This window comes from Heptranchias perlo, chromosome 10 (assembly GCF_035084215.1).
Source record: "Heptranchias perlo isolate sHepPer1 chromosome 10, sHepPer1.hap1, whole genome shotgun sequence".
NCBI classification, from domain to species: domain Eukaryota; kingdom Metazoa; phylum Chordata; class Chondrichthyes; order Hexanchiformes; family Hexanchidae; genus Heptranchias; species Heptranchias perlo.
Window position 1 is genome coordinate 5,370,814 of NC_090334.1, and position 23,792 is coordinate 5,394,605.

General features: G+C 46.1%; 1 protein-coding gene across 2 annotated transcripts in view; it reads right to left on the reverse strand.

Annotated features, from left to right (window-relative positions):
* Nucleotides 1–23,792, reverse strand: part of ino80 (INO80 complex ATPase subunit) — a 216,394-nt gene that overhangs the window by 114,621 nt on the left and 77,981 nt on the right. For both annotated transcript variants that reach the window (XM_067991159.1, XM_067991158.1), the window contains exons 14-18: nucleotides 23,126–23,221; nucleotides 19,723–19,782; nucleotides 13,917–14,059; nucleotides 3,980–4,064; nucleotides 3,113–3,230 (exon numbers count right to left, since the gene is read on the reverse strand). In XM_067991159.1, the coding sequence (XP_067847260.1) occupies nucleotides 3,113–3,230; nucleotides 3,980–4,064; nucleotides 13,917–14,059; nucleotides 19,723–19,782; nucleotides 23,126–23,221 (502 nt within the window). The remainder of the gene's footprint in view (nucleotides 1–3,112; nucleotides 3,231–3,979; nucleotides 4,065–13,916; nucleotides 14,060–19,722; nucleotides 19,783–23,125; nucleotides 23,222–23,792) is intronic.

The following is a 23,792-nucleotide window of genomic DNA, read 5'->3' on the forward strand; positions in this document are numbered from 1 at the left end:
CAGTGGGTTCCTCTCCACAAATGAGCCATTTCCCAGGCATTTCCACAGCAAGCACAGAGAAAGTTTGTAAAAATTAAAATGGGAGAACAAAGAACTTCTCCTCCCCCAAAATGACAGAGGGTACAGATTCCAGACACATCAGTACAGAGGGGCAGAGAGAGGCAACAGATTCCAGACACGTCAGTACAGAGGGGCGGAGAGAGGCAACAGATTCCAGACACGAAATTACAGAAACATGTAACGAGTCACACAACACCAGGTTATAGTCCAACAGCTTTATTTGAAATCACAAGCTTTCGGAGCTTTGCTCCTTCGTCAGGTGAAGTGAGGAGGAGTTGCATAAAGGCACAGCATATAGTCAGCGAACAATGCCTGGTGATTACAGTTGTAAACAATTTTACAACACCAAGTTATAGTCCAGCAATTTTATTTTAAATTCACAAGCTTTCGGAGGCTACCTCCTTCCTCAGGTGAACGATGCGGAAATCGTTCACCTGAGGAAGGAGGTAGCCTCCGAAAGCTTGTGAATTTAAAATAAAATTGCTGGACTATAACTTGGTGTTGTAAAATTGTTTACAATTGTCAACCCCAGTCCATCACCGGCATCTCCACATGGTGATTACAGATAATCTTTCTAACTGCCCTTTATCACACCTCGGCAGAGAGATAATCACAGCAATCAAAGGAGTGTTCAAACAGGTTAGTCAGGGAAACCTTACATCCAAGAATACTGAGGTGGGGTCACCAGAGGTCAAATGTAGCAGATGCTGGGGTTTGTATTAAAAACAGATAACTTTTTTCTGTAGTGTCGCGACAGAAGCTGGGGGTTCCCTGTACGATGGGTTTCAGGATGCCCTCGACGTATCCAGAGAGGTTCTCACACAGGGTTCCGTTGCCTGATACGACAGAACGTCCGGGTGTGTTGGCTTCTGTCTTCTGTCGCAACACTGCAGACTTCCTACAAAAACTCAGCACCCACGGACCAGTTGAGCCAGGAACACTTCTCACCACGATGGACGTCTCAGCACTCTACACCAGTATCCCCCACGATGACGGCATCGCTGCAACAGCCTCAGTACTCAACACCAACAACAGCCAATCTCCAGACCCCATCCTAAAACTCATCCGCTTCATCCTGGATCACAATGTCTTCACCTTCGATAACCAGTTCTTTACCCAAACACACGGAACAGCCATGGGGACCAAATTCGCACCCGACTACGCCAACATTTTCATGCACAAGTTCGAGCACGACTTCTTCACTGCACAGGACCTCCAACTAACACTATACACCAGATACATCGACGACATTTTCTTCCTATGGACCCACGGCGAAGAATCACTGAAGAGACTACACAATAACATCAACAAGTCCCATCCCACCATCAAATTCACCATGGACTACTCCTCAGAATCGGTTTCATTCTTGGGCACACGAATCTCCATCAAAGACGGGCACCTCAGCACCTCACTCTACCGCAAGCCCACGGACAACCTCACGATGCTCCACTTTTCCAGCTTCCACCCTAACCACGTCAAAGAGGCCATCCCCCATGGACAGGCCCTGCGAATACACAGGATCTGCTCAGACGAGGAGGAACGCGATGGACACCTACAGACGCTGAAAGACGCCCTCGTAAGAACGGGATATGACGCTCGACTCGTCGATCGACAGTTCCGACGGGCCACAGCGAAAAATCGCACAGACGTCCTCAGAAGACAAACACTGGACACAACCAACAGAGTACCCTTCGTTGTCCAGTACTTCCCCGGAGCGGAGAAACTACGCCATGTATTCCGCAGCCTTCAACATGTCATCGATGACGACGAACACCTCGCTAAGGCCATCCCCACGCCTCCACTACTCGCCTTCAAACAGCCATCCAACCTCAAACAGACCATCGTTCGCAGCAAATCACCCAGCTTTCAGGAGAACAGCGTCCACGACACCACACAACCCTGCCGCGGCAACCTCTGCAAGACACGCCAGATCATCGACACAGATACCACCATCACACCAGGTACATGGTTTATACTCCCGTGACTCGGCCAACGTTGTCTACCTCGTACGTTGCAGGAAAGGATGCCCCGGAGCATGGTACATTGGCGAGACCATGCAGACACTGCGACAACGGATGAACAGACACCGCGCAACAATCGCCAGACAGGAGGGTTCCCTCCCAGTCGGGGAACACTTCAGCAGTCAAGGACATTCAGCCTCCGATCTTCGGGTAAGCGTTCTCCAAGGCGGCCTTCGAGACACACGACAACGCAAAATCGTCAAGCAGAAATTGATTGCCAAGTTCCGCACCCACGAGGACGGCCTCAACCGGGATCTTGGGTTCATGTCACGCTACATGTAACCCCACCTGACGTAGAGTCATCCAGACTCAAGTCGTAGTTGGCTTGTTCTCCATACACAGATGCGGCCGGACCTGATGAGATTTCCAGCAAAAAAAAAAGTTATCTGTTTTTAATACAAACCCCAGCATCTGCTACATTTGACCCCTGGTGACCCCATCTCAGTATTCTTGGATGTAATGTTTCCCTGGCTAACCTGTTTGAACACCATTCACTCCTTTGATTGCTGTGATTATCTCTCTGCCGAGGTGTGATAAAGGGCAGTTAGAAAGATTATCTGTAATCACCAGGCATTGTTCGCTGACTATTTGCTGTGCCTTTATGCAACTCCTCCTCACTTCACCTGACGAAGGAGCAAAGCTCCGAAAGCTTGTGATTTCAAATTAAAGCTGTTGGACTATAACCTGGTGTTGTGCGACTCCTTACATTTGTCCACCCCAGTCCATCACCGGCATCTCCACATCACAGAAACATGTAGACAGGGGGTACAGATTCCAGACACCTCAGTACAGATACAGAGGGTACAGATTACAGACACGTCAATACAGAGAGGTGCAGGCTCCAGACAGGTCAGTACAGAGAGGGGCAGACAGAGGGCAAACATTCCAGACACATCAGTACAGACAGAGGCTGCTGGCTCCCACCATGGTGGTGGTGGGGGGTGCGGGGTGGTGAAGGCAGAGTGGTTTTGGGGAGTCTGTGAGCTCATTGCAATATAAAGCAGCATTGAGAATTGTTACACAGCACTTACTCTCATCGATGGCAGATTTGTTCTCAGCATGGCTTTCGATATCCTTGGAAAACCACTCGTTGAATTCATCATGGGAATCAAAGAGAGTTGGCATGATAAAATGTAGCAATGCCCACAGCTAAGGGGAGAAATAACACCCAAACTGTGAATACAATAATACGAGAGGATAAAAGCTCGAAATACACATTCTAAACAAATTCTGCATTGATCACAGACCCCTCCCCCTGGGTATAATGTAGTAATAGGAATAGCTTTCAAATAGATACTCACTTTCAACAGACATAAGTATTTTCTGCCTGCCATCGTTCGAACTCGAACATTTATTTCTTTTCAAAATTTATATTTCTCCCATTCCAGCCACTCAACAGCATACATACCAACCAGGAGGAATGAGAAGCTCAGCAGCAATAAGGGACAGCCACATTCAAAAGGGAACTAACTGGGCTGATTCATACTTCAGCAAGTACAGAAATATGGGTTTAGGACAGGTGAGGACCACTGGGTGGGGAGAAGAGATCAGGATCAGAATACCACAGGGGGAAGAGAGACAGAGACAGACTAGATCAGGCTCACAGTCCCACAGGGTGGTCCTAAATCACTTACATTTTGTATTCATGACCCCTCAGCTACTGGAAACAGTCTGCTTCCATCCACCCTGTCCCATCCTTTCATAATTTTATACACTTCTATCAAAAACCAGACAAAACAAAAGCACAAATTGCTAGGTGTCCCACACAGCAGAACAAAGTAATTTCTCCACCTATAAATAGGAACTGATTTTACTCAGAGTCATTGTACAGGTATGGCTGCCGGTGAGCTCTTGTGATTAACCTGCTCTCCTGTGGAGGAGTAATTGAAGTTACTGACCTCTGCCATCGTGTTCTGAATGGGGGTCCCCGTCAGCAGCAGCCGGTTCCGGCACTGAAACTGCAGCAAAATCTTCCAACGAACACTGCACAAAAAAAGGAAGGGCTCAGAAAACTCAAAACTCATGCGCAAAGCACCAAGGTGCCTCCATAACCAAGGATGTGTGCTTCATCCACTGTCCACATCTTTCAGTGTGTAGTGCATCCAGAGTAATGAAACACCTGGAGAACCCTGCACCTAAAACCCTGACAGCAAGCAACCAGCACATCTGGCAGGGTTAATACACGGTGGCTGCACTAACCACCACAGACAGCTCCTAACAATTCAGTCACAGGAATGGACAGGGCCTGAATAGACACCTGCAACCACCACATTAAGTTCATTTAACCCAGCCCCACATTGAGGGAAGGACTCAGCAACTTTATTAGCAGAACTGCGTCCCAGTAAGATGAACCCTTCCCACTCCTTCAATAACCAGTCACAGTTACATCGAGTCTACAGCACAGAAATAGGCCATTTGGCCCAATTGGTCCATGCCGGCGTTTACGCTCCACAGGAGCCTCCTCCTACCTCTCCTCATCTAACCCTAGAATTATCTTTCTATTTCTTCTCCCTCATGTGCTTATCTAGATTCCCCTTAAATGCATCAATGCTATTTTCCTCAACTACTACTTGTGGTAGCATGTTCCATAGTCTTACCACTCTTTGGATAAAGAAGTTTCTCCTGAATTCCCTATTGGATTTATTAGTGACTATTTTATATTGGTAACTTCTAGTTTTGGACACCCCCACAAATGGAAACATTTTCTCTATGTCTACCCTATCAAACCCTTTCATAAACTTAAAGATCTCTATCAGGTCACTCCTCAGCCTTTTCTTTTCTAGAGAAAGGAGCCCCAGTGTGTTCAGCCTTTCTGATAAGTATATCCTCTCAGTTCTGGTGTTATCCTTGTGAATCTTTCTTGCACCCGCTCCAATGCCTCCATATCCTTTCTATAATATGGAGACCAGGACTGTGCACAGTACTTCAAGTGTGGTCCAAACAAGGTTCTTTACAAGTTTAACATAACTTTTCTGCTTTTCAATTCTATCCCTCTAGAAATGAACCCCAGTGCTTGATTTCCCTTTTTTATGGCCTTATTAACCTGCATCGCTACTTTTAGTGATTTGTGTATCTGTATCCCGAGATCCCTTTGCTCCTCTACCCCATTCAGACTCTTATTATCCCAGCAGTATGTGGCCTCCTTACTCTTCCTACCAAAGTGCACCACCTCACACTTACCTACATTGAAATTTATTTGCCAATTACACGTCCATTCTGCAAGTTTATTAATGTCTTCCTGTACTTTGACACATTATTCCTTTGTATTAACTACATCCCCCAATTTGGTGTTGTCCACAAATTTTGAAATTGTACTTCTGATTCCCGAGTCCAAATAGTTAATGTAAATTGTGAACAACAGTGGTCCCAGCACCGATCCCTGTGGAACACCACTTCCCACCTTTTGCCAGTCTGAGTAGCTACACTTAACTGTTTTCTGTTTTGTAGCCAGTTTGCTATCCATTCTACGACCTGTCCACATACTCTACATGCTCTGACCTTAGTCATGAGTCTACAATGCAGCACCTTATCGAAGGCCTTTTGAAAATCCAAATGTATTACACCTACTACATTACCCTTGTCTACTTTTTCTGTTACTTCTTCAAAGAATTCAATAAGGTTGGTCAAACATGATTTTCCCTTCTGAAATCTGTGCTGACTATTCTTTATTGTATTTTTGTTTTCTAGATGTTTTTCTACTATATCTTTGAGTAAAGATTCCATTATCTTTCCTACCTCTGACATTAAGCTAACTAGTCTATAGTTCCCTGGACTTGGTCTATCTCCCTTTTTAAATATAGGAACAACATTAGTGCTAAGAGGAATATAAAAATAAAAGCAATAATAAAATAATGTTGATCATGTAACAGGCTATGTTGTATCCCAATACAGTTAAACCTTATAAAACAGCTAGATAGGCGTCAAACAGTGTCACAAAGAAGTTAGCCACTGTCCGCAGAGCGCGACTGGGAATATCAAGCTAGACGAGTGTGGAGAAACTTTCTCGGACGATGTTTTGGGAGGCCTCCCAATGTCTTGATGTTTTGTCCTTCAGTGAGAGCATGATGTAAAAGTGCTCCCAATGCTGAATGGGTTAACATACAGTCTCAGCAGAGCTGAGTTGAGGGGTCAGAACAAAGTGATGCGTCATTAGTCCAAACTATCTACTTGTAGGCATCGGGAGTAGATTGCCTTCGTGTAACACAGGATTCCGTACCACTGGGTGGCAATGAAACTTGGCCCTGAACAGAAATGTTGCCAGTGCATGTTCAGTGATACCTGAATGGACATGACTGAGTTTTGGGCTGTATCGTGTTCAGGTTCTGAGTGTTGCATATAACAATTAAGAGTGTCAGTGACTGTGATTGGATTTGTGTTTTGCACAGTATTTGCCAGCTGATAGGGCAGATGTGCTGACCCAACCATGGAGGTACTTAGTTTGTTTTGATGCAGGGAATGTAGTGTATGGGTTAATGCCAAAGGATGTATCGTACATCCACAGCCCAGCCTCTGGGGCACACTGTGTGCGAGTTAAAATCCCAGGTTGTGCATTCACTCCATGTATTGTGACACTCTCATCTGTTTTATTTATTTTCTATATGGCCAAATAGGGAGCATAGGACTGGTTGCTGGTGGGTGATATGGTCTAAAGAGCCTGGAGTGTGATTTTTGTTCCTTTTGTGTACTGGCCCTGAAAAGAACAGCCAGGTACAAGATTCCCCCGGCGCTAACACCTTAGGCTTCTGGGAAACCTGAAAACAAAACACAAAAACTAGCCAGGGCCCAATGAATTCACACAATATTTGATGCATTAATGCCCATCCAATCTAACCATCTCCTGCCCAGGGTTGATAGGGACTTTGTCCCAAACTCTGGGCAGAGAGAGAAAAACATTCAGCTGGCAAAAATGAACTGGGGCAAAGGTGCAAATGAGCTTTATACAGCGAGAGTAGGAGATGATTTGCCACAGCACCTACCTGCACACCCATAACAAAAAGTTTTTAACCACTGAAAGAGGGGAAAGTGCCTGAGTTCAGAAAATATTATAAAGTACAAAGGGCCTGGAAACCCTTAGGAGTAAGAGGGTGAAAGATGCAAAATGTTACGGCTCCAGGTTGTGACAACTTCTACCTAAGGGCACTGGTGGAGCTAGCTGAAGAGGCTGCAGATAACTTTCAAAGCTCATTGAAATGGGTTAACATCCAATGGATTGGAAAGCAGCAAAGGTGACCCTATCTTTAAAAAAAACAGCAAGGGACAGACCTTGAACTACAAATCTATGAGCCTTATTTCAAATATGCAGAAAAGAATGAGACTTGGATGAAGGATAACATGAGGGATTGCCTGGAAGGACAGGGTTTAATTAGTGAGAGCCAGCATGAGTTCAGAAGGGGCAAGTCGTGTCTGACCAACTTTACAGGATTTCTTTGAGCATGTTACCCATCTGATAAGAGTGAGGCAGTGGATATTATCTACCTGAATTTCAGGAAGGGATCTGACGCTGTCCCACAGAACAACCTGATTTACAAGGAGAATGTTGGCCAGGATGCTTGGCAAACCCCAGCACTTCTTTGAAAATAATCTTTAACATTGACCTCAACGGAGAGATTTAACATCTCCTCAGTTTAACATCTCCTCCAGAAGACTCCCCCAGGAAGGCACTGAAGTGTCAGCCAAGATTATGTGCTTGGTTCTTGGAGAGATAGGGAACCCACAGCCTTCTGCTTCAGAGGTGGGAGTGCTACCATCTTAGCCAGGCTGACAGGCGTCAAGAGCAGGACCATGACCAGGTGAGGACAACACAGTGTGCTGAGAGTTCGGTACGTGTGGGAGTTTGGTAAAGTGGGGGAAGGAGGTGCTGCTTTGCCTTGCTTTTCCTGCAGAGCGGTAGTGGACCTGAGAGCGGTGAGCGGCGGTAAAGAGCGAGACCAGAGCGGGGATAAAAACAGCGCAGAGAGAGCGAGAGTCCAGTCGGTGAGCGGCGGGAGAGAGCGAGACCAGAGCGGAGATATAAACAGCGCGGAGAGAGCGAGAGTCCAGTCGGTGAGCGGCGGGAGAGAGCGAGACCAGAGCGGGGATATAAACAGCGCGGAGAGAGCGAGAGTTCAGTCGGTGAGCGGCGGGAGAGAGCGAGACCAGAGCTTACTCTGAGAGCGAGACTCTGAGACCAGCGGCAGAGTTCAGGGTGACGTCACCAGTCAGAAAGTGACGCGGCACAGGGGAGGCAGCTGATTGGTGAGTAGGTTCAGGTGAGTATTTCTACCATTTTACTGTAAGTAAAGTAATAAGAAAGGGAAGATCTGCAGGTTTTATAGCAGATAGTGTTTTTTTTTTAGTGAACCTAGGTCCCTAGTATAGTTAACATTTTCTAATTTCAACGTAATTTAAAAGGGGTAACTAAGCTAAGGCAAGTCATGGCAGCAGACCTCGCACCCGTGATATGCTCCTCCTGCAAGATGTGGGAAGTCATGGACACTACCAGTGTCCCTGCCGACCATGTGTGCGGGAAGTGTGTCCACCTGCAGCTACTGACCGATCGTATCTCGGAGCTGGAGCTGCGGGTGGACTCACTGTGGAGCATTCGCGATGCAGAGAAACTCGTGGATAGCACGTTTAGCGAGTTGGTCACACCGCAGGTAAAGGGTATACAGGCAGGAAGTGAATGGGTGACCACCAGGAAGAGTAAGAGATGCAGGCAGGTAGTGCAGGGGTCCCCTGTGGCCATCCCCCTCTCAAACAGATATGCCACTTTGGATGCTGTTGGGGGGGATGACTTATCAGGGGAAGGCAGCAGCAGCCAACTTCCTGGCACCACGGGTAGCTCTGCTGCACAGGCTGGGAGGAAAAAGAGTGGCAGAGCTATAGTGATAGGGGACTCAATTGTAAGGGGAATAGACAGGCGTTTCTGCGGCCGCAACCGAGACTCCAGGATGGTGTGTTGACTCCCTGGTGCAAGGATCAAGGATGTCTCGGAGCGGCTACAGAACATTTTGGAGGGGGAGGGCGAACAGCCAGCTGTCGTGGTGCACATAGGCACCAACGATATAGGTAAAAAAGGGGATGAGGTCCTAAAAGCAGAATATAGGGAGTTAGGAGGTAAATTAAAAAATAGGACCTCAAAGGTAGTAATCTCAGGATTGCTGCCAGTGCCACGTGCTAGTCAGAGTAGAAATAGGAGGATATTTCAAATGAATACGTGGCTAGAGGAATGGTGCAAGGGGGAGGGATTCAAATTCCTGGGACACTGGAAACGGTTCTGGGGGAGGTGGGACCAGTACAAACCGGATGGTCTGCACCTGGGCAGGGCCGGGACTGCTGTCCTAGGAGGAGTGTTTGCTAGTGCTGTTGGGGAGGGTTTAAACTAAAGTGGCAGGGGGTTGGGAACCTGAGCAGGGAGAGAGAGGAAAGCGTAACAGGAAGGGACAGAAGGTATGGAGTAATAGGTAAAGTGTTAAAAAAGGAAAAAGCAGGAACTAAGCGTCACAAAACAGATTTGAAAGTTCTTTATCTGAATGCACGTAGCATTCGTAATAAAATGGACGAGTTAACGGCACAAATAACTACGTATGGGTATGATCTTGTGGCCATTACAGAAACATGGCTGCAGGGTGACGACGACTGGGAATTAAATATGCCAGGGTATTTAACAATCAGGAAGGACAGGCAGGAAGGAAGGGGAGGTGGGGTGGCTATGTTAATAAAGGAAGGAATCACTGTAATACAGAGAAATGATATTGGGACAAAGCATCAAGATAATGAAACAGTTTGGGTGGAGATAAGGAATAATAAGGGAAAAAAAACATTAGTGGGCGTAGTATATAGGCCTCCTAATAGTTGCAACTCTGCTGGAAGAAGTATTAATCAGGAGATAGTCGGGGCATGTAATAAGGGAACAGCCATAATTATGGGGGATTTTAATTATCATATTAACTGGACAAATCAAATTGGGCAGAGCAGCCTTGAGGACGAGTTCATTGAGTGCATCAGGGATGGATTTCTTGAGCAGTATGTAACTGATCCTACAAGGGGGCAGGCAACCTTGGACCTGGTCCTGTGTAATGAGTCAGGATTAATTAATAATGTCCTAGTTAAGGATCCCCTTGGAACGAGCGACCACAACATGGTTGAATTCCATATCCAATTAGAGGGTGAGAAGGTTGATTCTCAAACAAGCGTACTGAGCTTGAATAAAGGAGACCATGATGGTATGAGAGCGGAATTGATTAAAGTGGACTGGGAAAATAGATTAAAGGGTAAGACGGTACATGAGCAGTGGTGTTCATTTAGGGAGTGATTTTACAACTTTCAAAATAAATATATTCCACTGAGGAAAAAAGGGTGTAAAAGAAATGACAGCCATCCGTGGCTAAGTAAAGAAATCAAGGATAGTATCCGACTAAAAACAAGGACATATAAGGTAGCCAAACTTAGTGGGAGGATAGAAGATTGGGAATTCTTCAAAAGACAGCAAAAAGTAACTAAAGGATTGATTAAGAAAGGGAAGTTAGATTATGAAAAGAAATTAGCAAAAAATATAAAAACAGATAGCAAGAGTTTCTATAGTTATATAAAAAGAAAAAGGGTGGCTAAGGCAAACGTAGGTCCCTTAGAGGATGAGACCGGGAAATTAATGGTGGGAAACATGGAAATGGCAAAAATGCTGAACAAATATTTTGTTTCAGTCTTTACAGTAGAGGACACTAAGAATATCCCAACACTGGACAAACAGGGGACTCTCGGGGGGGAGGAGCTAAATACGATTAAAATCACTCAGGAGATGGTACTCAGTAAAATAATGGGACTCAAGGCGGATAAATCCCCTGGACCTGATGGCTTCCATCCTAGGGTCTTGAGGGAAGTGGCAGTAGGGATTGTGGATGCTTTGGTGATAGTTTTCCAAAATTCCCTGGACTCAGGAGAGGTCCCGGCAGATTGGAAAACTGCTAATGTAACACCGTTATTTAAAAAGGGTAGTAGGCAGAAGGCTGGAAATTATAGGCCAGTTAGCTTAACATCTGTGGTGGGTAAAATTTTGGAGTCTATTATTAAGGAGACAGTAACTGAACATTTAGATAAGCATAATTTAATAGGACAAAGTCAGCATGGCTTTATGAAGGGGAAGTCATGTCTGACAAATTTGCTTGAGTTCTTCGAGGATATAACGTATCGGGTGGATAAAGGGGAACCAGTGGACATAGTGTATTTAGACTTCCAGAAGGCATTCGACAAGGTGCCACATAAAAGATTATTACTTAAGATAAAAAATCACGGGATTGGGGGTAATATTCTGGCATGGGTGGAGGATTGGTTATCGAACAGGAAGCAGAGAGTTGGGATAAATGGTTCATTTTCGGACTGGCAACCAGTAACCAGTGGTGTTCCACAGGGGTCGGTGCTGGGTCCCCAACTCTTTACAATCTATATTAACGATTTGGAGGAGGGGACCGAGTGCAACATATCAAAATTTGCAGATGATACAAAGATGGGAGGGAAAGTAGAGAGTGAGGAGGACATAAAAAACCTGCAAGGGGATATAGACAGGCTGGGTGAGTGGGCGGAGATTTGGCAGATGCAATATAATATTGGAAAATGTGAGGTTATGCACTTTGGCAGGAAAAATCAGAGAGCAAGTTATTTTCTTAATGGGGAGAGACTGGAAAGTACTGCAGCACAAAGGGATCTGGGGGTCCTAGTGCAAGAAAATCAAAAAGTTGGTATGCAGGTGCAGCAGGTGATCAAGAAAGCCAACGGAATGTTGGCTTTTATTGCTAGGGGGATAGAATATAAAAACAAGGAGGTATTGCTGCAGTTATATAAGGTATTGGTGAGACCGCACCTGGAATACTGCATACAGTTTTGGTCTCCATACTTAAGAAAAGACATACTTGCTCTCGAGGCAGTACAAAGAAGGTTCACTCGGTTAATCCCGGGGATGAGGGGGCGGACATATGAGGAGAGGTTGAGTAGATTGGGACTCTACTCATTGGAGTTCAGAAGAATGAGAGGCGATCTTATTGAAACATATAAGATTGTGAAGGGTCTTGATCGGGTGGATGCAGTAAGGATGTTCCCAAAGATGGGTGAAACTAGAACTAGGGGGCATAATCTTAGAATAAGGGGCTGCTCTTTCAAAACTGAGATGAGGAGAAACTTCTTCACTCAGAGGGTGGTCGGTCTGTGGAATTTGCTGCCCCAGGAAGCTGTGGAAGCTACATCATTAGATAAATTTAAAACAGAAATAGACAGTTTCCTAGAAGTAAAGGGAATTAGGGGTTATGGGGAGCGGGCAGGAAATTGGACATGAAGCTGAGTTCGGATCGGTCAATGCCCTGTGGGTGGCGGAGAGGGCCCAGGGGCTATGTGGCCGGGTCCTGCTCCGACTTCTTGTGTTCTTTAGATTTGTGGTTGGGATCAGATCAGCCATGATCTTATTGAATGGCGGAGCAGGCTCAAGGGGCCGATTGGCCTACTCCTGCTCCAATTTCTTATGTTCTTATGTTCTTATGACATGGATTGCAAAGACTCCTTTTTGTTGCAGACTTCAAATTATTTTATCCAAAATTGTACAATAGATGTACGGCTAACTTATCTACATTGTGGTAGCAAAAATGCTAGAAAGAGAAGAGTGCGGCTTGGTGCAAAGCCAGAGCGGCTTAGATACAAGTCTGCCAGAACGTTTAGAGAGCACGGCTGTAGTCTCAGGCACTGAGAGCAGGAATCAGCCATTTCGTGTGCACTAAACACAGTCAAACAATACTTCCTGACCTCAGACATGGGTGAGGTCCAACATGAACTTCTACTGTGGTCCAACTGCTGTCACCAGGACAGGATTACAAACCCTTTATCAGCCTCAATAACACAATAAGGTTCAAAAGGGACGTACATGCATTGGCAAGAAGACTAATCCCAAGTGTAAAACGGGTCGGCTAGAAGGAAAGGCTGGTGAAGCTCTAGACGGAGAGAAGGTTCGAGGGGGAGAAAAAAAAAAATCACAATATATAATACCAAGTGACATAAATAAGGTGAACTCAGAATATTAGTTTAAAGTCAGTCTGGTCTCACAATGATGCCAGGAGTTAGACAATTTGAGCGGTAGGTGGGGAATGATGAGTCTGTGGCTGTACATTAATGCACCATCTGACCCCTATGTTAATCACAATTTCTTGTTGACCCATCACTGATAGCAGGCACAGTGCCCTGCATCCTCCCAGGAGGGGGGTACCAATGACAAAAGTTGCAGAAAACTCCAGAACTTCAGCTCTCTCATCCTCCCAGCTGCACAGAGGGGTGGCAGCAACATGAGAAGATATTTCGAGATATGGCAACAGACACATCTACATAACACACAAGATCAGAGTCATCAATCAAAAGACTACCGGCAACTTCCAACCAGACCCTACCATTCACCTTAGTGCCTGGAAAGTGTAATGAAAACACACATCAATATCACACTGGCACTGCTGTAAACATTTGTATGCCCCACCTGTACACCTGCCATCCAGCACCGCTGTAAACATCTGTAATCCCCACCTGTACACCTGCCATCCAGCACCGCTGTAATCATCTAAAAGCCCCACCTGTACACCTGCCAACCAGCACTGCTGTAAACATCTGTATTCCCCACCTTTGCACCTGCGATCCAACACTGCTGTAAACACCTGTATTCCTCACCTGTACAGCTGCCATCCAGCACTGCTATAAACATCTGTATCTCCCACCAATATACCTGCCACCCAGCATTGCTGTAAACATCTATGTCCCAGTTGTACATCTGCCATCCAGCTCTATGTGTCAGAAGCTGATAAATGTGGGAGGAACTTGAGAAGAGTGGTTTACCTGGAACTGCTTTTAAGTGCCTGAGCCTCATCCAGCACCATGTACTGCCACTTCACCCGCTGAAAGTACTTCACGTCCTGTACCACCAGCTGATAACTGGTTATCACCACATGGAACGGCGCATTCTGGGTGTACAATGTTTTCTAAAGCCAAGAGAAAAGCAAAGACAGCAGTTACTGGCGACTGATCACCAATCACAGTGAAAGACTGCAATGTGACTTCAGACAGAACTAACCCCAAAACCCACTGTCAGTACATAAGTTACTGAACATGGTGCAACCCAAAGGGCAGCGATAGACAGAAGGGATGTTAGGCTACTCACTGCAGCTCTTGTAACAGCCTTTACAGAAAGGAACATTCAGCTTCAACTGTGCCAGAAAGTACTCGTGCAGCAATGTTATGTGCGACATGAGACAGACCCCACTCTGCCCCAGCATTTCCTTATCTAAGATGCAGCCCCTTACTGACATAATTCATAGGCATGAGCTCAGCTTCTGCAAGTATGCTGACGACACCCAAATCTAACTCTCTGCCACCACTTGACTCCTCCACCAACACAGCGCTGACCACCTGCTCATAAAAGTCCTGGATCAGCGAGAATTTGCTTCAACTCAACATTAGCAAGACCAAGGCCACCAAACTTGGCAGAGTCTTTCCCTCTCTCTGGCAGCTTCCTCAAACTCAGCCAGTGTGAAACCCCTCAGTCCTGTTCAACTCTGAATTCAGCTACAAACCCCACATCCTTGCCACCAAGATTGCAGATTTCCACCTCTGCGACACTGCTGGCCTCCTCCCCATCTCACCCTCACTGAAACCCTTATTCGTACCTGCTACATTCAGATCCAATCACTCTAACACTCTCCTTGCAAGTTTCTTGAGTTCCACCCTTCAGAGAATTGCAACTCGCCCAAAATGCTGCTGCCCACATCTTAACACCACACCAAGCCCCACTCCTCCACCAACCTGTCCTGGACAACCTTCATTAGCTCCCCATCTCCTAATGCATCAACTTCAAAATCCCTGTCCTTATTTACTCGTCCTTCCAGGTATTATGCTTCGCCCCTCTCAGACTCTGCAACCTACCTGAGCCTATGTTCCAGGAGGCACACTCTATTCTCTCATTCCTCACCTCCTTTGTATCCCTCTCCTTCCATTCCTTCTGCTGCTAAACCTTGACTTCTTCAGCCCCACGCTCTGGAATTCCCTTTCTGAACTCCACCAGCTTGCTACTTCTCTGCCCTCCTGAAAAGCCTTCCCTAAACCTGCCGTGAGTGTGCCGATTACCACCCCTCTCTCTTCTCCCATGACTGCTCGGAATCTGTGAAGTGCCCTGGGACTGATAATCAAAGCTGATCTGTCTGGCTCAGTACTTTTTATTTACTTGTGCTCGGGATGTGGGTGATTCCTACAAGGCCCAATTTATTGCCCATCTCTAGCTGGCCTGTTTGTACAACTGAGTGGCTTGCTGGGGCACCTCACAGGGCAGTAAGAATCAACCGGGTAGTGTGGGACTGGAGTTACAGGTACATGAGGTAAGTGTCCTTCTCTGAAGGACATCAGTGGACATGAAAGTTGCTGGATTGTTGTGAAAACTCACCAAGGTCCCTTTCTGGTGCCACCCATAAATTAGCAGATTTATTAAATTGAGTTTTTCAACTTGCTACGGTGGGATTCAAAATCTCGACCTCGGAGTTGCTAGTCCAACAACAACAACTTGTATTTTCTAGCGCCTTTAACAAAGTCTCAAGATGTTTCACAGGAGTGTTACCAGACAAAATTCGACACCCAGTCAAATAAAGAGATACTAGGACATCTTGGTCAAAGAGTTAAATTTTAAGGAGTGTCTTAAAGGAGGAGAGAGACGGAGAGGTTTAGGGAGGAATTCCAAAGGTTAGGGCCACCAATGGTGGGGCGAAGACAGTGGGGGATGGACAAGAGGCCAGAATTGGAGAGAGATCTTGGAGGGATGTAAGGCTGGAAGAGGTTCCAGAGATAGGAAGGGGTGAAGCTATGGAGGGATTTGAACATCAGGATTAGAATTTTAAACAGAGGTGTGGCAGGACTGGGAGCCAATGTCGGTCAGCGAGTAAAGGGGCGATGGGAGAATGGGATTTAGCGAGAGTTAGGACACGGGCAGCAGAGCTTTGGATCAGTCCCTCCCCGACTGTCTCTGACCGCCCATCCCCGACCGCCCATCCCCAACCGGCCGTCCCTCGCCCGCCGCTCCACGCCCGTCCCCCGCCAACCCTTTGTGACAGTTTGAGGAACATGAACACCGCTGTATCATATGGAGATGATCATGAATTTTACTATAAAACTTTGCGCAGGTGATGAGTAAAATGGCGGGAATCATATCCTTTCTTTGAACACTCTCCCTTTCCATTGTAGAATATTTCCGATAAATACTGATAGCTGTTGTGCTGTAGTTCAATGTTCCACAAAACACCAGATTATGAGGAGAGATCGAGTAGACTAGACCTGTATTCTCTAGAGTTTAGAAGAATGAGAGGTGATCTCATTGAAACATACAAAACTCTTACAGGGCTTGACAGGGTAGATGCAGGGAGGTTGTTTCCCGTCTGGGGAATCTAGAACCAGGGGTCACAGTCTCAGCATAAAGGGAAGGCCATTTAGGACTGAGATGAGGGGAAGTTTCTTCACTCAGAGGGTGATGAATCTTTGGAATTCTCTACCCCAGAGGGCTGTGGAGGCTCAGTCATTCAGTATATTCAAAACAGAGATTGATAGATTTCCAGATATTAAAGGCATCAAGGGATATGGGGATGGTGCAGGAAAATGGCGTTGAGGTCGAAGATCAGCCATGATCTTATTGAATGGCGGAGCAGGCTTGAGGGGCCGGATGGCCTACTCCTGCTCCTAATTCTTATGTTCTTATTACAAAAGCAGAACAGAAATCTTCCTCCAAATCAACAAACTGATTGCGAGGAGAAAACACAAGCACACACACTCCCTGATAGACACACAGCCAGCCCGTTCACTAATCGCACATGACAGGTAGCAGGAAACTTTACTCTGGAGCACTGTCTAATACGCAGCAGGGTCCAACATGAGTGCAACAGCAGGGGCTCAAGGTCTATCATTTTATAATCATTAAATATTTTACACTGTTTCATCAAACACTCCAGGGCAGGTACAGCACGGGTTAGATACAGAGTAAAGCTCCCTCTACACTGTCCCATCAAATACTCCCAGGGCAGGTAAAGCATGGGTTAGATACAGAGTAAAGCTCCCTCTACACTGTCCCATCAAACACTCCCAGGGCAGGTACAGCACGGGTTAGATACAGAGTAAAGCTCCCTCTACACTGTCCCATCAAACACTCCCAGGGCAGGTACAGCACGGGTTAGATACAGAGTAAAGCTCCCTCTACACTGTCCCATCAAACATTCCCAGGATAGGTTCAGCACAAGTTAGATACAGAGTAAAGTTCCCTCTACACTGTTCCATCAAACACTCCCAGGATAGGTTCAGCACAGGTTAGATACGGTGTGAAGTACCCTATATGCTCTTTCAACAATATCCCATACCCTGAACTTCATCAGTGGGCCGGTTTTAACTTTCCACACTAGCCATTTAATGACCTCTGACAGTTTGCCAAGTCAGTGCCAATTAGGGGCAGTATTTTACTGCCCACTGGGTTGAGACTGAGCAAACTCATTTCAAATGAATCCACAGAGCCAAGTGACTTTGATCCCATCAGCATGGACTGAAATTCAATTCTGATCCTACAGCACAGTGTCTATAATGAGAAAAGTAAGAAAAAAATAGCATAATTGAAAGTAAAATGATCATGCTGGGACTTTCTCCACACTCACTCAGCGACGCACTACGTGCCTGGCTTCACTCGCGATGGCAGCACTGAGAAAGTATTTCTTGCCCTCACTGAGTCACAAGCTCATCACGTATATCCCAGAACGGTTTTAGCCGGTCCTATATCTTGGAACTCACAACTGCAACCAATGGGACATGCACGGGATTTCGCTCAACTCCAATTTCTCCTGAAGGTGTTGATTCATGGCTGAGGTGTTGATTACTCTTCAATACCTTATTTACATGTTTTTTTTAATTCGTTCATGGGACGTGGGCGTCGCTGGCGAGGCCAGCATTTATCACTCATCCTTAATTGCCCTCGAGAAGGTGGTGGTGAGCCGCCTTCTTGAACCGCTGCAGTCCGTGTGGTGAAGGTTCTCCCACAGTGCTGTTAGGAAGTGAGTTCCAGGATTTTGACCCAGCGACGATGAAGGAACGGCGATATATTTCCAAGTCAGGATGGCGTGCGACTTGGAGGGGAACGTGCAGGTGGTGTTGTTCCCATGTGCCTGCTGCTCTTGTCCGTCCAGGTGGTAGAGGTCAGGGGTTTGGGAGGTGCTGTCGAAGAAGCCTTGGAGAGTTGCTGCAGTGCATCCTGTGAATGGTACACACTGCAGCCACAGTGTGCTGGTGGTGAAGGGAGTGAATGTTTAGGGTGGTGGATGGGGTGCCAATCAAGCGGGTTACTTTGTCCAGGATGGTGTTGAGCTTCTTGAGTGTTGTTGGAGCTGCACTCAGCCAGGCAAGTGGAGAGTATTCCATCACACTCCTGACTTGTGCCTTGTAGATGGTGGAAAGGCTTTGGGAAGTCAGGAGGTGAGTCACTCGTGCAGAATACCCAGCCTCTGACCTGCTCTTGTAGCCATAGTATTTATATGGCTGGTCCAGTTAAGTTTCTGGTCAATGGTGACCCCTAGGATGTTGATGGTGGGGGATTCAGCGATGGTAATGCCGTTGAATGTCATGGGGAGGTGGTTAGACTCTCTCTTGTTGGAGATGGTCATTGCCTGGCACTTATCTGGCGCAAATGTTCCTTACCACTTATCAGCTGGATGTTGTCCATGTCTTGCTGCATGCGGCTCGGACTGCTTCATTATTTGAGGGGTTGCGAATGGAGCTGAAATGGGGATGTCATCAGCAAACATCCCCATTTCTGACCTTATGATGGAGGGACGGTCATTGATGAAGCAGCAAGATGGTCGGGCCTAGGACACTGCCCTGAGGAACTCCTGCAGCAATGTCCTGAGGCTGAGATGATTGGCCTCCAACAACCACTACCATCTTCCTTTGTGCTAGGTATGACTCCAGCCACTGGAGAGTTTTCCCCCTGATTCCCGTTGACTTCAATTTTACTAGGGCTCCTTGGTGCCACACTCGGTCAAATGCTGCCTTGATGTCAAGGGCAGTCACTCTCACTTCACCTCTGGAATTCAGCTCTTTTGTCCATGTTTGGACCAAGGCTGTAATGAGGTCTGGAGCCGAGTGGTCCTGGCGGAACTCAAACTGAGCATTGGTGAGCAGGTGCCGCTTGATAGCACTGTCGACGACACCTTCCATCACTTTGCTGATGATTGAGAGTAGACTGATGGGGCAGTAATTGGCCCGATTGTGGGACAACACAAGGGACAGGAGGCATTTCAACCATGGAGGGAATTGCAGCGGTCGACCCAAGACATTGGCCGGCAAGGATCACAGTGCAAGTGCCGAGACCTGGATAACTTTCCCCTTCCCTACCCCAGGGTCAGTTGCTGCTCTCCAGTACTGCCAGACTGAGATCAGCAGAGATCAGGGATCAATCCTGGGACCTCCAGGCAGGTTTGAATTGAAACACCAGGCAGTGAGTGAACACACTGAGTTAAGAGGGGATTAGAATCAGGCACTATGCTGAGCTGCTGACACCAGTGTCCAACCCTGTCCAGCAGTTAAGTACAGCACAGTTATCAGTCAATGAGATAGGAGTCAGGGTAAATCTTACCTGGCTCCAGAACTTCCTGATCACCTTTCTGTCATGTGGGTTCCCCCAGTAAGGCAGCACCTAAAAGGGGAAGGAAAACAAACATTACTGAACATGTTTCAACAGCTACTCAGTCCAGTATTCAGCACTTATTACTAATTGAAAAGCAAATGAAAGGCAAAGGGCTCAGTAGAACAGAGTAAAGAAAGAAAAACCTTGCATTTGTATTGCACCTTATCATGTTCTCAGGATGTCACAGTCAATTAATTATTTTCTCAAGTGTAATCACTGAAATGCAGACAACAGCCAATCTGTGCACAGTAATGTTCCACAAATAACAGTGAGATCAATGACCAGGCCATTTCTTTTCTGGTAGTCACGTTGAGGGCTAAATGTTGGTCAGGACACCATGCTTCTCTTCAAATAAGATTTAATGCCTCATCTGAAAGATGGCACCTCTGACAATGCAGTGTCAGGCCTATGCTCAAATCTAGAGAGAGGGCTTTGAATCCACAACCTCCTAAGTCAGGAGCCAGAGTGTTACAACTGAGCTAAACTGGCACTACAGAAGTGGGAGGGAAAGTCAGGAAATACTGATTAGTGAAGTCAAACTTGGTTTTGAAAAGCCTGTAGATTGTAAGAGGAAGAGAGGACTGATGGAGGTAAGGAGCTCGTGTGTGAAGGTCCTGGGGCAGGATGAGCTGGAGTAGGAGATGGTTACAAGGGGATCTAATTGAGGCTTTCAAAAATTAGGAAAGGTTTTGAGAGGGTAAATAGTGAAAGAGGTTTCCATTGGTTAGAAAATTATCAACAAGAGGGCACAGGCTGAGGATTGTCACTGGAAGAATAAAGAAGGAAGGAAGTTAGAAGACATATTTGGTGGGTTATTAGAATGTGGAATGCTCCAGCCCAAATGGCTATTGAGGCATACAATGTAAAATCAACAAATGGGTAAAGACATAAAAAGGCAAACAGAATCCTTGGTTTTGTTGCTAGAGGCATAGATTAAAAAGCCAGGAGGTAATGTTGGACTTGTACGAGATCTTAGGCTCCAGTTGGAGCACTGTGTACAATTTTGATCCCCCATTATAGGAAGCATACAAGAACAATGGAAAAGGCGATCTGATAGAGGACTTCATGATTATGATGAGGTGAGCAGTGATCGATCGTTTCCAGTGATCAGCAACATGGTAAAGAGGATACAAATTTAAAATGATCACAAACAAAACTAAGGAGGTTGGAATGTGGAATTCTCTGCCACAAACTGCTGTTTAAACAGTGCCCATAAGTGCTGTTAAAATTGAATTAGTCACATGGAAAAGAGAAATAAAGGTTTGGGAAGTGACTAGGAGGTTGCGATTAGTTTAGCTGGGATATTAAAGGCAGTAGAAGAGTGGGATTAGACAAGGTGAGATAATAAAGGATAGGGAGAGCAAGTGGGGTGAGATTAGGTATGATAATGAAGGGTATGGTGAGCAAGTAGGAGAGTGGGGTTAGAGTCACTGGGATATTAAAGGGATGGGAAGTGAGGAGAGTGGGACATTAAAGGGTATGGGAAGCAGGCAGGCAGAATAAGATATTAAAGGGTATGGGAAGCAAGCAAGACAGTAGGATTAGACCAGGCAGGATATTAAAGGACAAGGGCCATAACTACAAGGTTGGAATGAGACCAAGTGGGTATTAAAGGATATGGGGAGTGAGCAGGAGAGTGAGATTAGACTGGGTGTGATATTAATGGGTATGGGAAGTGAGCAGGAGAGTGGGATTAGACTGGGTGGGATATTAATGGGTGTGGGGAATGAGCAGGAGAGTGAGATTAGACTAGGTGTCTAATCTCATTATGCACAGTCCATGATGGAATGTATTACTAGGCACATGTGTAGCTCCATCCATCGATCTCTCAACTGGCTGAATTACCCCCCTCCCCCAAAACTTGGAGGGGTTTCTCCAATGGAATGCTTGGACTGGGGGAGTGCTGCACTGTTAAAGGTTCCATCTTTGGGATGAGACGTTAAAGCGAGGCCTCGACTTCCCTCTCAGGTGGATGTAAAAGATCCCACTGCACTATTCGAAGAACAGCAGAGCCCAATGTTCTGGCCAATATTTATCCCTCATACAATGCAGATTATTTAGTCATTTTTCTCATTGCTGTTTGTGGGACTTTGCTATATGCAAATTGGCTGCCGTATTTCCCTATATAACACGGACTACACTTCAAAAGTAAATAATTGGCTGTGAAACTCGTTGGTACGTCTTGAGGTCATGAGAAGCAGCATGTAAAATGCAAGTTCTTTCTTTATTTTCTATTAGCAGAGAGAATATTCTGCCTGCAAGGGACTCGACGTAAAATGGAAATGCATTTGAATCATAAAAAGATAGAAAATCACATCCAATGTAAAATAAAACAGAATATTTCTTCTGCTCAGTTACGCATCCAATGCAAACCCCCTTCTGTCTAACACCGGGGTGAGTCAGAGCAAATCACTCAGAAGCCAGTGGACAGGGGCAGAAATCCATGCCCAAAGAAACCTCTATTTTTAGTTAGTAATTTTACAATTCCTGACCATGCTACCATGACCTTAAACATTACAAGCGTTCCATGCTTTTCACCCAGGAGCCAGCTGAATGTGCCTCTTTCTCTGGAAGCGACACAGAATCTTAGAGGATTTCTTCGGTGCCTGTGTCCCAGAGGCAGTCAGATTCCAGGATTACTGGCAGCACATGTGCTCACATTCATTTGCAGCACAGTAACTGTAATACAATACTGCCACCTAGTGCCAGCACTACTCAGGACACCAGGCTGAACAGCATCCAACTCAATCTACTAAGACATCCACACAGGTAGAGTTTGTTTAACTGACGGGGTGCACTCTCTACCCATAAGCACAAATCCAATCATCGAAGCCCAGACAGCATAGGCACAGATCAGTAAAAGGCAAGGCTTAAGAACCCTATCGTGTGCACTGCTGGACTTCAACCAGCGAGAGCTGCATAGCTTCCACGACAGGTCACTGGCATGGTTCCTGCTACTCAAACCATCGGACCTGTTGGGCCATTGATTGGCATACAAGCAGAATTGTAATAGTTGTAATATATCCAAAAAAGTGCATCTGTATCTATTTCAGAATGCAGACTGAACAGAAAGACTGGAGAGTAACCTACATAACAATGTGCTGCAGCAGTACGAGCAAGTTCACTGCTGACAGAGCACATCTGGCTACACATGAGGCTCCACACTGGAGCTACAATGTACAGCAGTACGAGCAAATTCACTGCTGACAGAGCACATCTGGCTACACACAAGGTTCCAAGCTGGAGCTGGAGCTACAATGTATAGTGATGGCTACAGCATGACTAACATTCATTCCCTACACACCAGCACTGTACAGCCTGACTGCACCACTCTCTCCTTCGTGCCTGTTACCTTGAATCGCGAGACAAATCTGGAGAACTCCTGGTGCCAGTTGTTGAGCGTAGAGGCAGGAGAGATGATTAAGAATGGACCCCAGATGTTTTCTCTCTGCACAACAAGAATTAATTCAGTAAACAAAAACAAATGCACTAAATTTAATACGGGGTATCCAGTGATTGTAACAGGCTTTTTACTAACTATCATATTTGTATGAGCAGTAGTTGATGGGCTAAGTGGCTTTCACCCAGGTGCATGTGTTTGGATCCCACTGCTGACCGTAAGCCTGTTATGTGAAGAGACCACAGCAGTCCAACAGCACACCACAAACTGTTCACACTTCACTAACGGGTCACAAATTGTAAAGGGCTTCTGGCAGCAAGCCCAGAGGTGGCAGCTGTAGGACTGGAGATGTAACATGGGTGGAAGGGGGTGCTCTTCTCAAGTTACTGCACAAATTTAGGACAATTCCTTCCAACCGGCCAAGGCCACTGCCAGTTCTACCTTGTTCACAAAGCTGATTTACACATGTGCGTAACAATGGCTCTTTAAACTTCCTCGGCCTGTCAAACTGGAAAAAGCTGCTCAATCAGCCTGCATTAGCACTCCAGTACTGTGATTGAAGCTTTTCAATTGTGGTGATGGGCGAGGCAAGCATTTAGGAGGAAGGGTGGACTACAGA